Source organism: Etheostoma spectabile, chromosome 18 (genome assembly GCF_008692095.1).
Source record: "Etheostoma spectabile isolate EspeVRDwgs_2016 chromosome 18, UIUC_Espe_1.0, whole genome shotgun sequence".
NCBI classification, from domain to species: Eukaryota; Metazoa; Chordata; class Actinopteri; order Perciformes; family Percidae; genus Etheostoma; species Etheostoma spectabile.
The window spans coordinates 7,768,945-7,785,526 of record NC_045750.1 but is presented as its reverse complement, the minus strand read 5'-3'; the positions used below and the strand labels follow the sequence as shown (position 1 = coordinate 7,785,526).

The 16,582-nt window shown below is 39.4% G+C and overlaps 1 protein-coding gene across 1 annotated transcript in view; it reads left to right on the top strand.

The window, feature by feature from the left end:
• rngtt (RNA guanylyltransferase and 5'-phosphatase) overlaps positions 1 to 16,582 on the top strand; it is an 85,230-nt gene that overhangs the window by 51,462 nt on the left and 17,186 nt on the right. The window contains exons 12-13 of the mRNA XM_032543264.1: positions 3,872 to 3,940; positions 16,165 to 16,265. Of these exons, the coding sequence (XP_032399155.1) occupies positions 3,872 to 3,940; positions 16,165 to 16,265 (170 nt within the window). The remainder of the gene's footprint in view (positions 1 to 3,871; positions 3,941 to 16,164; positions 16,266 to 16,582) is intronic.

Below are 16,582 nucleotides of genomic sequence, written 5' to 3'. Positions count from 1 at the left end.
TTTTTAGAATTCATTTTAAGATCTTATTGTTTGTTTTTAAATCTCTGAATGGGCTGGCACCATCATATTTATCCGATATGCTGGTTTTGCACACTCCAGTCAGAGCACTTAGGTCCGCTGACCAGGTGCTTTTAGACTGTCCCAGAACAAGACTGAAGACCAGAGGGGACAGAGCTTTCTCGGTGGCAGGTCCGAAGCTCTGGAACTCTCTCCCCCTGAACATTAGAGCAGCTTCCTCTATTGAGAGTTTTAAATCACTTTTAAAAACTCATCTCTTTGCACTGGCTTTTAACACAAGCTGAGCTGTGACATTTTGTGGTTGTATTGATTCGAGCAAAGCTTTTTATCTGTTGTATTTTTGTTGTTTTTGGCATATTCAATTTTAACTGGATATTTGTTATGCCTTCTTCTTATGTTGTTATTTATAATTGTACAGCACTTTGGGGCGGTAGTGACTGTTTGTAAATGTGCTATATAAATAAACTTTGACCTTTGACCTTTGACCTTACAGGCCAAAAGTTTGGACACACCTTCTCATTCAATGCGTTTCCTTTATTTTCATGACTATTTACATTGTAGATTATCACTGAAGGCATCAAAACTATGAATGAACACATATGGAATTATGTATTTAACAAAAAAATTTAAATAACATGTCTTATATTCAAGTTTCTTCAAAGTCGCCACCCTTTGCTCTGATTACTGCTTTGCACACTCTTGGCATTCTCTTGATGAGCTTCAAGAGGTAGTCACCTGAAATGGTTTCCCAACAGTCTTGAAGGAGTTCTCAGAGATGCTTAGCACTTGTTGGCCCTTTTCCCTTTACTCTGTGGTCCAGCTCACCCCAAACCAGTTGTTCTTAACCTTGTTGGAGGTACTGACCCCCACCAGTTTCATATGCGCGTTCACCGAACCCTTCTGATGATGGCCAAGCGGGGCGTGTCATCACGAATCATATAAGTCGGGTGTGTGTCTTGACCTCCGCCGAACCCCTGAGACTGACTCACCGAACCCCTGGGGTTCGATCGAACCCAGGTTAAGAACCACTGCCCCAAACCATCTCGATTGGGTTCAGGTCCGCAGCACTCCATCACTCTCCTTCTTGGTCAAATAGCTCTTACACAGCCTGGAGGTGTGTTTGGGGTCATTGTCCTGTTGAAAAATAAACGATGGTCCAACTAAACGCAAACCGGATGGGATGTCTCATGTCACTGCAGGATGCTGTGGTAGCCATGCTGGTTCAGTATGCCTTCAATTTTGAATAAATCAAACAGTGTCACCAGCAAAGCACCCCCACACCATCACACCTCCTCCTTCGTGCTTCACGGTGAGAACCAGGCATGTAGAATCCATCCAGTCACCTTTTCTGCGTCGCACAAGACACGGCGGTTGGAACCAAAGATCTCAAATTTGGACTCATCAGACCAAAGCCCAGATTTCCACTGGTGTAATGTCCATTCCTTGTGTTTCTTGGCCCAAACAAATCTCTTCTGCTTGTTGCCTCTCCTTAGCAGTGGTTTGCTAGCTGCTATTTGACCATGAAGGCCTTATTTGCACAGTCTCCTCTTAACAGTTGTTCTAGTTAGCTGCTGCTATTAACTTGCAATTTCTGAAGCTGGTGACTCAGATGAACTTATCCTCAGCAGCAGAGATGACTCTTGGTCTTCCTTTCCTGGGGCGGTCCTCATGTGAGCCAGTTGATGGTTTTTGCAACTGCACTTGAGGACACGTTCAAAGTTTTCTCAATTTTCCAGACCGACTGACCTTAATTTCTTAAGGTAATGATGGCCACTTGTTTCTCTTTACTTAGCTGATTGGTTCTTGCCATAATATTAAATCAAACAGTTGTCCAATGGGGCTGTCGGCTGTGTATCAACCAGACTTCTGCACAACACAACTGATGGTCCTCCATACCTCATTAATAAGGCAAGAAATTCCACTAATTAACCCTGACAAGGCACACCTGTGAAGTGAAAACCATTTCAGGTGACTACCTCATGGAACTTATTGAGAGAACACCAAGGGTTTGCTGCGCTATCAAAAAAGCAAAGGGTGGCTACTTTGAAGAAACTAGAATATAAGACATGTTTTCAGTTATTTCACACTTTTTCGTTAAGTACATAATTCCACATGTGTTCATTCATAGTTTTGATGCCTAAAGTGATAATCTACAATATATATATATATATATATATATATATATATATATATATATATATATATATATATATATATATATATATAATAAAAGAAAAGCATTGAATGAGGATGTGCGTCCAAACTTTTGGCCTGTGCTGTAAGTCCGCTCGCAGTTGTTCCACCTTTCCATACCTTCCTGCTTGGCTAAAATACATTGCTCTCTGCTTAAGTTCATCTTGGCCTGGATATGATACCTGATATGCGCTGCAGTGCACTAATGCATATGCTTTCTATTTTATTGGCCAAGGCTATTTCCTGCCTGCCTAAAAATATTAACCATCTGTATGCACAAACAGAATAGCAAAGTTCACTTGACAAGTTTTCACTTTCACTTTGTTCAAATCTACTCTTCAAAAAGCATTGAGATTCTGCTCTGTGTACTTATGCAATCATATATTTGATTTAGCATTTGGTATTACATTATAGCCAAACATTTTCCAAGGCAATTGATACGTGTTATATTGATTTCCTACCTTCCAAGCAGCAGCAGGTGTCCCTTCATACCAGTGTAGTATGAAAATAAACTCTGTTCAGAACAGTCATCCATTGCAAAGAGAAGAACATAACGTACAACTTAATGCACAGTTTTATTTATGTGAAAGTGACATAGTTGAATTTACTGTGCACTGTACTGTGTGTGTTTCATCTCATATCTCATGTTCACTTTTTAAATTGATAGACATTCCTGAGAATCATCAACCGTGAAGAATCGAGGAGGATGACATTTTCCTAGAATCCTGAAGTTGCCCTTAAAGCAAACCTGATTATTTTAAGGTGTAGCGTGCAGGAAAAATATTTTAGCCAATGTTGTACTGAAGGTGGTTATGGTATTTCAAATGCATTAGTAAAATTGTCTTATGTTGCTGTTATAAGGCCATATGCCATGGGCAGTCTTTGTGGCACTACGTTTGTTCAATAGCCTTAGTGGAGGGTGAGTTTAAACGTTTCAGTTTATCATATAGAATCGTTATTTTTCTTTTTTAAATCAGAAATTGACTTCAAAAAAACATCTAATTTATTTGGTTCTGATGTGACAAAATGAGGCTGGTGCTGCTTATCAAATATAGCTGGAGGGAAAAAGTTTTAATGTAATTGTATTTTTTATTCAGTTGCTGTAAAATAAAACATCTTTTTAGTTATGGGGGAAGGAGTTTTTCTAATGCAGATTGTATATTCAGCCTTACTTTAGTGCCTCTAATTCTCCCTGCTGTAGTTGCCATGGCTGTTGATGTGCTCCATGATGTAGAAAATGTGCTTTTGTCATGCAGTAGCTCTGCCACGTCTCCTGGGAATTCCTCTTCTATAATGGTGCTGTAGGTTCCTTTTCTCTACTATACCATTGGTGGATGGTGACGTTAATAAAAGAGATGAAAACCACTCTTTTCAGTCTTCAGGAACTTAACGATTTGTTGCTATTCTGGTCCTCAGCTTGGGCTGTCAAGTTGCATATTAATCTTGCAGTCATGCATTGTCGATCAAAGAGATTGGTGCATAGTTTCAGGTTTTGATGGAGTCGGGTATTGTTGGCAGACTCCATACATAGCTGTAGTTGACTTTATAAATCAATGTCATTTCATGTGTTCCCAGCTAAAGCTTTCAGCTATCTATCTTGTCATTTATCATTTTTTCTTGGCTGAAACTGTGTCCTCTTCATTTTCTATTTTTTTTGCAGCTACTGGAAGGCAGCTTCACGTCCCAGGTCAGCCACGAAGTCGACGGGCTTATCTTCCAACCATGTGGGGTAAGATTTCATTTATTCATGACAATCTGTCATTTACAACAAAGCTGTAGCCTCTTTGCCACAGGTTGTCAGACACCGCTTTCTCTTCCACTGAGCTTCTACACAAGAATTGGGCAGCTTGTCACTAGCACCCGCCATTTGTCACTTTTTACATCAGTCTTGCCCTCTGTTATTTTAAAGGAAACCCCACTCCTATATGAATCCACATAAACACAGGGCTCTCTGTAAGAAGCTGATCAGTAATACAGTCACATGGCATATTGTGTTAGGATGGAAACAGCCTTTGTAAGAATATCATCCAATTTACTTGGTTGTTGAAACAGCAGAAAATCTATTTGATCTGTGGCCATAACACTATTCCTCTTTCCTTCCCCTATGATGGACTCATAGGCCCATATTCCACAGTTTAATATTTGAAATATCCTATTACTCATAACAGTAGTGCAGGAATAGAAGAGGTAGGTATTTAGATGGGATATTTCTCCCTGTTCCACCATGCCTTGGATTGATACAGTGAGATGAAAATGTATGGGGCTCAAATAGCAATTATAGAGGACATTAATGAAATGGGGACATTTCATGTCCCTGGTGGTGACGGGGAGATATAGATATAGATATTTATATATATATATTTATTAATTAATTAATTAATTGTGTTTTAATGAAATCAGTGGTATGAGACTTGAACATGTTTTTCTCCCATCCCGGTATGCTGTGTGGACTAGCCATTTGGCACATGGACGAAAAAAGTTAATTTTGAACCCAGCTTTGGGGGCAACAGGCAATCTTGCTAGGGTTCCAATGTAGCTAGCGGATATTTCGACCAAGACTTTCTCTTCCGTGCGCAGGTCATTGTTAACTGAGTCAATACTTTATGTAGGTCTTTTAGGTCCAGACGACATTTCGGCTATTCTTTATAAAAAGATATCTACAAATGCAGATAAATAAATAAAAAGCTAAATCTTCATTAGACCATAGCCGATGGGTCCCAAGATTACATTTTGGCAAATGCATTCTCCCTCTTTACTCTCCATGGAGACTGTTTACCTGCATGGAACCAAAGCCTTCTTAACGTGATTGGTCAATACTACTCCGACCACAAACGAAAACCAGAACACTTTTGATACCAAAATTGTGTCCTGTTGCCCACAGAGTCTGTATTCACATACATGTTTTTAGAGATTACTTTGGGATGCTAATTAGATTTAGAGCCCTTATTTCCACAGTTGATTTCTAATTTATAAAACTGTAGTGGGAATATTGTGCAGTTCAGTGAAAGAGATACTAATTATGTTAAAAATAAAGGGTGCAATGATTAGTTTTTTTTTTAGCTGCACCTTAGCAAAAGATGCTATAGAGAATAGTTTTAGGAGATTGTATTGAATTTCCTAAGTATACACAATCCTGACCATATAATTGTTTTAGATTAAGAGCACTTGGGTTGATGCAGCCAGCTATTGATTTGTTGTCCTTTGTACCTTCAGTGAATTTGATGGATCAAACCCAGAGAAAGGTGTTAAAAGCACTGTGGCGCTCTGGGCATAAGGATGTGGCATTTATTGAACCGGCTGAGGAAATTGCAACACTATCATCCCCATCCCAGTCATGGATTAGGAATATACGGTTAACCAGGGTTTGTGATTTGTTTTGGCAGGTGCTTTTGAAATGATTGCTGTTCAACAAGCAGGAATAAAAAGCCGGGAGGATGCGCAAATGTGCTGTCAAAGGAAAACTGATTGCATGGACAGGCCGTCATTTAGACAAATCCATTCTGTTGACAGGTTGTTTTTTCTCACCCCTTTTTTTTATAATTCTCGCCTTTGAATTGGATAAAGGTCCTTCCACGGAGCTGCAAGTCTGTGTATGATACACAGCTCATTTTAGAAATTACCACCGTAGATGTAGTTCTCCCATGTGTCCCATTAAAGCTGTTGTGCTCAGTCTGATTTGTCAATCTGTGAGCAAATCACTGTTCATTAAGATTTTTTATAGCAGTTTATAAATTTGACATAAGGAAATCTCTCCAAACTCTTGAAGGTCAGCAGCTGGTTCCCATCTGCAAAGTCGCTCGAACAAATAGGCCGGGTCGGAAAAACTGACAAGTCCATTGTAGCTAAATGTAATGATGCAAATAGCCTGCCATCTGACGTGACATTACAAAAGAAGATAATATGCTACTCTGTCTGGCTTTACTTTTTTATTACAGCATCTACATTAAACAATAAAATGTCTTGTTTTTAAGTGTTTATTAGATTTATTCACATGCGTTTTATCCACACTCGGCTAATGAGAACAACAGTGTGACCCGGGTGTCATCACGACAAGCTCTGCATGCACTTAAAACAAGCAGCAGAGACACATTTAAATGGTTATAACAACAGGTTTGGTGATAACAAGGTGACAGACTGCAGTTACTGTTTGTATGTCTTTTAAATAGTTTGTGCTAGCCTAATGTCATAGCTTCACTATTTTTATGCAACTCTTTAGAAATAATTAGAAGAGACCAAAGTCATCCCTAACAAGTCCTCTTCCAACTGCCTGTGTTTTGCATTTTAAAAAATATCCAAAAATCCTGTCCATGTTGCCGTGTTTAGTTTTTGCCCATGTGCTGTCGTAAAGGAAAACAGTAGAACAGGGAAAGTAGCATTCTTTATCTACATCCACACAGTATTATTAGGAATAGTAATAGAAAACCTAACCTAATGCTGAAGGAGATTGTGGAATGTGATGGTCAAATACAATCTGTATGGCATGATAGCAAACAGCACTGAAAGTATTTTCCAAGAGGTTATTAAATATTTACAGGCAAAGACTTAAGGAGATTGGCCAGAGGCAGATAAGGGCAATGCTGCCTTTTGGTACATTTTCAGTTGAACTTTCTCTTTTTTGACCTTTAGCTCATGTTATTGGATTATTGATTGACACTGTGGCTGTTGTTTGAGATCCCCTTTGATTTGCCAATCTATGTAAATAAGCCATTATTTGTGAAGGATGCTGTGCAGCAAAAGCGACACGTTGGGTTGTGTGGGGGGGCTCCTGAAGCCACCTCCTAGAGTGACGAACTGATGCTCTCCATGTGGAAGCACATTCTCCCATGGGGCAGTTCCATTGTGTTTCCTGCTTCACTAACAAATGGTTATTTACTTTAATTTACCCAAATATATGAATTGTTAAAGAACAGAGAGACTCTCTGTAGGCCACTTTTCATGTTTATTATACCCACCACAGAGCGTTGTTCCTGCCTGACTACTGACAGCGCTGGGAGCCTAGCGCTCAGTCACGCTGGACGACGGTAGAAGAGATTGTACCAGCGTCTGGTTCCAATGTGGTTTGGCCAACTTTGACGGCTGTGTTCGGCATTAACTTTAAAACCCTTTTTCTCAAGAAGGTTGTTTTAACACGTTGCATAGATGAAAACGTTCTAGCAGTGTTGCTCCGTCATTGTTAGTTTTTGGTCCAGATTGAAATGTCTCAACTATTGGATGGATTGCCATGAGGTTTAGTTGAGACATTCATGTTACCCTCAAGAGGAATTGTAATTACTGTGGTGAGCACTTTGGAGGAGCTATGTATCATTATTTTCAACAGGTTAGTTTTGGTTTGTGAGAGATAGAAGAACACCCTCTGTGACAAAGAGAGCACTGTTGTCAGATCTGTACTCAATTTACAGTTTTGATATTGGATTCAGTATGAGGACAGCAACAGCACCCTTCCTGGGGTGTGAAATTCCCTCTTAATCATTACAGAATATAGTTTTAGATTTTTGCTTTAGCACAATAACCGTTGGTCAGTTTTAGCCTCAAACTAAATATTTAAGTTTTAACTTTACAAGCACATTACTTGTTTATTAAAAGCCTATTCTCTGCAGTTTACAGCTACAGAAGGATTAGTTAAAAAAATGTCATCACCAACACCACTCTCAACAACCATTAATGTTTCCATGGGGCCAATAACACAGCCTCACATTGCGATTGCTTTCCAAAATCATTGCTACGATCAGTCTCCACCAATCAGTGCAATGTTAATCTCTCCCTGTGTAAATAGGATTAGGGTTGTCTCTGGATTCATCTCAGCAGGGTCTTGTTGCTGTGTATGTTCATTAATATTCGCACAAAGGTTGTTACTGCTGCAGCCCGTAGTCACTGGGTGTGTTATCTCGCCCAACACACGGTGTCCTTGGAATATTATTCTTTGTTTAGGGAACATTGGGAAGATTTTGAATTTGTCAAAGAACTATTGCCACAGATGGTATAATTGCTTATGGGAGAGCACTCCAGGTGATAATCTCTGTACAGAGAATATAAAGAATAATTAAAAAACATATCTAAAATAATTTCCGCTTCACTCAGAAATCTGTACAGAAAGTGATTGACATCAATGTAAGTAAGTAAAATGTAAGTAAATGTAATGTAAGTGAAGCCTTTGAATTATATTGTTGAAGATGATGCGGGACAGATATGTGAGTTTAGGAGGCCACGTTATTGGCTATTGTGCATTGTCTGTTTCATGATTGAATCAGTGTAATCATTTCATCTGGGCTTTGCTATTTCTCACTTTATCTGTGTGTCATAACTTCAGACAGAAGGAGCTTTTCTCTGGGGAACAGATTTATTGGACTTGTCCAGCCTTTTTCTATAATTTGCAGCACACTTAAACAATAACTCTGCCTCAAGGCAAAAACCTGTTAATGAAATGAGACTTTAAAAAACACTAATCAAAGGACTTATGTTGAAGCATACACTCAAGCAAGCGGCTTTCTTCGTCATAAGAATTACGTTTCTTTTATTCATTTATTGTGGCTGCCTTCTACTATCATTTTTTATTTTCACAACATCTATTATTACGATATTTGCAAAATACAATCGGCCTTGTGATAGTAAGCAGACACTCAAATATTTTTGAATAATTGTGCTGCAGTTATTGCCTGGGTTTGTTATACGTCTCCTATCACTGCCAGATAATTAATTTAAAGCTAATACTGCTCTTAAAATGTTTGTGTGTAATAGCCATGATTAACTTCTACTCATTTCCCACAACAGGAGTGAGAATGAGGTACAATATGTACAGTGTATCCATGTAAAGGCAATCGTATCTTAGAAACTCCAAAGCAAATTGTATCCATGGCAACGTTTAGCTACAGTACGTTATAATTTGCAAGTTTGTACTAATGTACTAATAATTTGATAAATGCATGACAATAATATCAAAGTTTTAAGTAATAGTAACAGTGTTCCTCTGGGGAAGTCGATACATATTTTGTAATCAATAATATTATGTTATCATTTCTATTCTGAGCTTGCTGATCTCAGAGAAACCCCCCCCCCCCACTGAACTGTGATTACAGTATGAACTCCGCTTTACTAACAGATTTTGGCCGCAAACTAGTTCATTTGCACCATTTTCTTAGTAAATCTGACCCTATTATTATAATAAACTTTATTTCAGACCCAGGGGGATCCATATCAAAATAAGAACATACAAACACACAAAAACTCAAAATACAAAAAATTTAAATAAAGCCTTCCACAATGTTCAGTGTCTAGTATACGACATGTTCGCCAATGGTTCCACAATCTGGAGGAGAATCTGACAGAACAAACTTATTCAGTGTGCCGGGGTGCTGCAATGCAGCACTCGGCACAATGACTATTATTGCCCATACTTATTATTATTATTATTTTTATTTTTCCCCCTGTTTTTTTTTCCCACTATATCCCAAAGCTTTTGCCACACGCGCAACACATTCACCAAAATGGGGTATTGATCGGGAATGGCGGCTATGTAGTTTCAAACCCCGATTTGCCGCGTGGTTTTAACCGAAATGGCAAAAATACGGCAAAAAATGTCCCATAACATGAATGGGAAATGTTGGGAAATCGCTCAAAATGCCCCCTCTTTGGGACCGTGCTGTGTCGCCATACTTTAACCCTAGAAACTGATTAAAAGTTTTAAAAAGAAGACAGACTTTGGGCTTTACTGGGGGTAATGGGCGTTCAGATATCAAGCACGGGTTCTCCAGAACCCAGTTTACGTATCGTCCCGTTTCAGACGGCTAGATTTTCCAAAGTGTGTGGTATTGGCGGAATGTTCAGAGCTAGAGTGGGGGACAGAGTGGGGCTGGGTACAGATCTCGAAGTTTCCCGAACAAATGTCTCTCTCTCCTCCAGTTTTAACTCTTCAGAAATTCATTATTGGTCAAAATGTAGGGAATCTTGTTCCGGTCGCAGACATGTAACTAGGGTCTGTCGGACTAAATTGTTGGCTGTGATCTACCAACTGTCGAGAGAAATCAGGAAAAAATCCTAAAACTGGGGCACGATTCAATGATTTATTTCCCAAACAAATGTCTCTCTCTCCTCCAGTTTTAATTATTTATACATCCTAGTTGGTCAAAATGTAGGGAATCTTGTTCCAATCGCAGACATGTAACTATGGGTCTATCGGAGTAATACTTTTCGCGCTAGGCTCACCAACTGCAGATATAGACAATGAAAGAAAGACTCTGGCCCGTACTCTGAGTAAATCACCATAGCAACAGGTTCTGATACTGAGAGGACAGAGGGAGGGGCTGCAGGACGATGCTCTGAAACAAACAAATTGCTCTCTCTCCTCCAGTTCTATCTCTTATACTCATAGTTGGTCAAAATGTAGGAAATCTGTTCCGGTCGCAGACATGTAACTATGGAATCTATCAGACTTAAAATTTTCACGCTAGGGAACCAACTGCCAATACAACACATTGAAAACGGCTCAGAACACACACCCCTATCATGACCCTGTTCCCTGGCGGCCATGTTGACCAACTGACTCCTAACTGACGTTTCCATTGTGTGTGTGTGTGTGTGGATGGGCCCCAATAGCAGGCACACTGATAAAATTTCTGCGGAATTTTCTAGTTATATATTACTATTAATTATGTGCGTCCAATTTGCTTTTCTTTGAAAACATTTGTGGTTGAGTTTAGACCAGCAAGCAATTATTCCATTTTAAACCTCAAAAAAATGATTGCTGAATTTCTTATATACCTTTTTTATTTTTTTAAGAAAATTAACCCTCTCACCATGTATTTTCTACTTTGAGTATTTATTGGGCTGTACAAAGAACTCCACGTACTATTTTGGTTCAGTGTTTTCCTCGACCTCCTCCAAGGCGACGTGAAAATTATAGGACCCCATTTCTTCCTGTGGAAATGTGGATTGTACTAGATCAAATACAGCCTGCCTATTTCAGGACTTTAAAAGGGTAACAGATCTCTGATCTAGAGCCGTTCTATAGCTTGTCACATTGTTTGTTGCTGTTATTTTTGCTGTTGCTGTCATTGTTTTGTTGCTCCCTCGACTTATTTATAACCCTGTATTGATATCAGAGAAGGGCTACAGTTTGGCTTTACAATTCCCAACAAACGCATGGGCTCTAACTGATGCTGATCGAAGTATCATCACAACAGCATACTTTGCTGTCTGATAACCTGTCAAGCACCTGTCAAGAGTAATGCATGGTTGTTTTAATAAAACACTACCTGCGTTTTCACTCATAAGTTCCAGGTTTCTTGGGGATCTTTATTGTACAGTTCATGCTTGGACAAGCATCGTTAGTGCTTCAGTTTTCTTGTCAATTCTATCTATTTAAAAAAATGCAGTTCTTAGGGGAAGTTAGAAAGTCTTAGGTGGTGGTTTTGTGGACTACTTTTAGTTTTTATCTTTGTCTCTAAAAACGTTTTAGGTTAACTATAAATAGAAAACTGCAAAGTCAGCCAAGCTGAGCTCGCACAGTCCTGCTGCTGGTGATACCTGCAGTCCCATCATGCTGGTATTTTTAAAAGTTTCATTTTATTCAGAATTATTTAACGAGATAAGAAAATAGAGTCCAGGGAACAGAAAATAGGAATATCAGAAATAAGCCACTGAGAGAGTTGCAGGTGAGAAATAGTAGATGGAGAGGTCTAAAAAGGTTAACGTTTAAAAAGGTCTCAGATTTGAAATCACAGTTAAGTTTGAAGTAATTTTAGGGCTTTTGTTAGACCGTGCAACCATTTGTGGTGTGACTGTCGAGTTATCCATTGCCAGACAGATGTTTTAGCACATTTCCCAATTACAGTTCAAGTAATTGATGTATAATATTGTAATTGCAGTCATTTGTTTTGGCATTCATGTTCTACTTTTTGTAATTGCAGAACCAATTCAGTTTCATTCTTTCTTTTTTTTTTGCTTTCACACTGTGCATCTCCCTCGGTTTTTCCTCCCCTCAGTCTGACTTTCGCTGAATTTCTAGCTTGAAACAGCAGGCAGTTGATATGCAATGGAACATCATTACAAGAAAATGATTTTGATAGATGGGAGATGTGTTCTTGAATGCAAGATTGGGTTTGAAGATCTGTTTTTCACTCTAATAATAAAGCTCTTGTTTTATATATGCAGTCACTTATTGACAAGGCGAACAATAGTAATAAAAGCGTGAGTGCAACTGGCAGCACTCTTTCAATTAGGAATGACTTTGAAGGTAGCCTCTTTATTTAATCTGTAGTTGATTGGCTTTTTATGATGTTGTTGGGTCTATGGGTCTGTCTCTGCCGGCTTGAATAAAGCAAATTTTTGTTTGAAAATGTTGCTCAAGGTATTTCAAGGCTCAACAGATCAGGGTTGGTGTATTTTCCGGGGCTGACTATTTATTCCATAATAGAGGTTTACATGAACTGTTGTTGTTTTTGTTTTACCACAGCGCAAACACAGAAACCATGCAAACGTTTTGCCTATGGAGTTAACTCTTTAGAGATTTGTATCTGCCTTTCACTTAGCTCAATTATGAAGTAATTTGATTATAAACTGTGGAGGACTTAATGACTAGATGCATGTATATGTTTAATTTTGCATTAGAGCTACATAAGCGGAATAAGTCATTTCACAAGAGGTTATTTTGATGGCTGTGCAGCAGATCATAAATAACTGCATTGAAGAATGTTCCTTTCTACACCCACGTTTTTGGAAGAAAAGATGTACTCTGTTGAGGTTCTTCAAAAGACGTTCCCGCTCTCTTCCCGCACTCTAGCTAACTGCGGTGAATAGCTTTTGTGGAGTGTGCTGGTTTCAAAGGCACATGAAGGCCGCCTCTCACACGGAGAGCGCCACTGAAGACAAAGCAGAACAACACCCCACACTCGTGTTCCCTTCACTTTACACCTAAATCAACAAAGTCAACCTGCCCTTGATTCTACCATTTATATAAGTATAATTTTCTAACTTTAAAATCAGTACAGGATTTCATTTTCATAATGATGCTCACGCAGAACATTATAGTTATTCACCTCATTGTCAACCTGTTTTTAATGTATTTTAAGAGTTGTTGTTTTTTTAATTAAAGGAAGAAAAAAGGTATTTGGGGAAATATCCAAACAAATCCAGCTAAGGTGCAGGCAAAGATGTGTGTTCATGTTTGTAAGTTTGATAAGGAGATTTTATTAGGTTAGGTTATTTATTAAGTTATTAAGTTAATGTGGGTTGCGGTTTAGGGGCTGTTGTGTTTTGGAGCAAGCTGCTGCCTGTCTCAGTTTGACCATCTGCTCTGCCTTAGCTTTGGTAAAGAAAGTGGCTTGGGGAAATAAAGTATAGCTACCCCCAATTTCCACCAGATGCTTAACTGCTGCGGATCAGTTCCGCTGCGTGTCGGCTCCATGCTCCGCTGTCTGTCAACACCCACCAGGTCCGGATTGGTTGCGGACATGACTGACAGCTGAAGTCACGAGGAACCGAGAACCACAAAAACAACAACAGTTTGTTTCCATCCAGAGGAGTAGAGAGGAAACAACTCTGTGCTGTGTTTTTAAGGTGTAGTGCAGGGAGCTATGATCCACCGTGAGCACGGTCTTTTATTTTGAAAATTGACCGAATTTTTTATTTTGTTTCTGTGCTCGACTTCCTGTCCCTCACTATCTGCTGTGTGCTGAATTGCTGCGGAGCTCTACGGCAACCGGCAAAAATAGAAGCTCTGCGTATCTGCTCCGGAGGGCTGGGGATCGTCGGAGCTGGGACGGAGTTGGAACGGAGCCGTTCTGCAGTCAGTGGAAATATACATATTGACTTTAATGGAAACCTAATGACTCCGCCGCCGTTCTGGAGTGGCTCCGCAGCCGTTACGCATCCAGTGGAAATTGAGGATTAGAGTTACGGCTATTGGTAAACAAATAAAGCACTTGGTTAGGAAAGGGACAGTAAAAAAGGCTGTGAACTAAGTTCTTCAACTTAATAGTCGAATGTGCTACATACCCATCAACAGTTCCCACCAGTACACACGTAAGTCCTCATTATGCTTCAAACAAAGTGCTTATTGGAGAATCTGGGTGCTAAACTCCGCACAGAGCCCCTGCAAAAATAGTTGTGTGAGAGAAAGCTCAGATTGGACAGAGAGTCTAGCTAGCTGTCTGGATTTACCCTGCAGAGATCTGAGGAGCAGTCAACAATAGTCCTCAAAAATCCACTGGAGTTTACAATCCCAACACAAAGAAAGTGGAAGGAAACAGAAATTACATGCATCCGGCGGAAATTCCTGCAGCACCCGAGCAATCCCGGAAGTGGAACGCGAAGGATATACAGAGTGCAACGCCATGAATTCCTTCAAGGGCAGACTGTCCAAACGTGTGCACCCTTATACCCATTTGTATGCATTATTGTGTCACAACTAAAGAGACAAGCAGGAGACGGTGTTCTTGAAAAAATATCAGGGAGGCATTGTAATGCCGCCTGCAGGGAAACTATGTCTTTTGGCTTCACCATCAAGTTGGGTCATTTGGAGCAGCTATAAACATTTATTTATTAATACATAAACAACCTACTTGGTTCCAAGCATACAAAACCCATTACCCATCAGTGTAATTTCTGGGTTACAAGGCTTGACCCTAAATTGACTGAAAACCATTAGACAACTACACGATTTTAATGCTACTCAGCAAATCCAATAGCTTGCCAAACTCAAACACCAGCCTTTTGTGGAGGCGTAGGGTAGTGTGTTGATGTCAAGTAGTGGATTCTTTCTTTCTTCCCATAATGATTTAAGGTTCTTCTTTAAAGTCTTGCCATAGGATCAGACATAGGCAGAGCCAGGAACCCTTTTTTTGGTCATGTGCTGTGACATTGCAGGTTCTCCTGAGGAATCCTGTGTGTTTTCCACACATTTCCCTGGAGTAGACTTCTGTTACTGGGCAACCTGACAGTGACAGAGTCTGGTCATCTGTTCCCGCCTCCACGCGTCATGCCTTTACATTTCTCATGTTCCACTGCACTTGTTTCATGTCTTCCTTAAATGTCAGCCACGCATAAGTAATCAAAGTTATGTAGGAAAGCAGGTTGTTTGGTTATGTGTCATATGCTGCTACGCATTGAGACGCAGCAGTTATGTGACAAATTTAATCATGTTGAATCATAATTTATCAGCCAGTAATGTATTTACACACCTATTTTTGTGCTCCCACTGTGCAATTTTCTTATAATTATTTTCCTTTTAAATGTAGAGTACTTGAACAAATTCTTTAATAAGCTCTTCTTTTTTTTGAATTTCATGACGTTGTTGATACCCAGAGACTAATAGAACCTAATTTGTTCAAGGGTTGTTGGCTCACAGCTCTCACTGTGACTGTTGCATAAAAACTCACAAATCTGCACCGGGTTGACTATTACTCACAGTGTCATCTTTGGTCCAAGAAAGCAGCTATAACCCTCATGTTGTCTTCGGGTCAAATGGACCCATTTTCCTATATCAATGTTCTTTTTAATTACCCCAAATAACATGATTGATTCCACACAACACTTTTTGGCAAGTACAAATTTCTACTTTCATTAATTTTGGGGTCTCTTATTCAATTTTACAGCATTTGGGGAAAAAAAAAAAAGTGGTTTTGAAATAGTATTGAGTAAAAATTGACATATTCCAGTCTGTGATTATCCATCAACATACATTCCTTTAATTGTAGTCTAAATAATTCCTAATTTCTGCTTTTCTAACTCAAACATTAGGTATAAGTTCCTATAGATGAGCTTTATTGACCATAAATTAACTGTAGAACTAAAGCTCATAAGTTAGTGTTGAAAATGTCAAAAAAAAGTGACAAAGTGTCAAGTGTTGAAAAAAGGGACAAAACCGTAAGAAAAAGTTAAAAACAATGATAAAAAGCGTTGATTTTGATAACCTAACAAATCTACGTTATTAATTTTTTTGGAATTGGGTTTTACCTCCAGAGATACAAGGCTGGGAGGTGTGATGACATCCTCAAGTGGAAGCCCCCCAATCTCAACTCTGTGGACTTTCGCCTCAAGATCACCAAAGTCGGGGGAGAAGGGTAAGTCACTGTTGCCAGGGAAACGCTCTGCCTGACAAGTCTAATAGCACCTATCAGTTTGTGACACACTGGAGTACTTCACACACACACACACGTGTACAGTTGCTATGTGTGTTGGTGTCAAAGGCAATGCTTGAATCGTTTCTTTACTGTTCCATCCCATCTCACATTTCTTTTTGCCCTTGGGGTTCAATTCCTGTTACAGTGCCATTACTACAGCGTGCAAACGTTGATTCCTTTCCCCATCATCTCCTACATGCGCTTTTGTCTCTAGTCCCAAGAAATTCTATTTTGCTGTATGTGCCTATAGGTGCCAA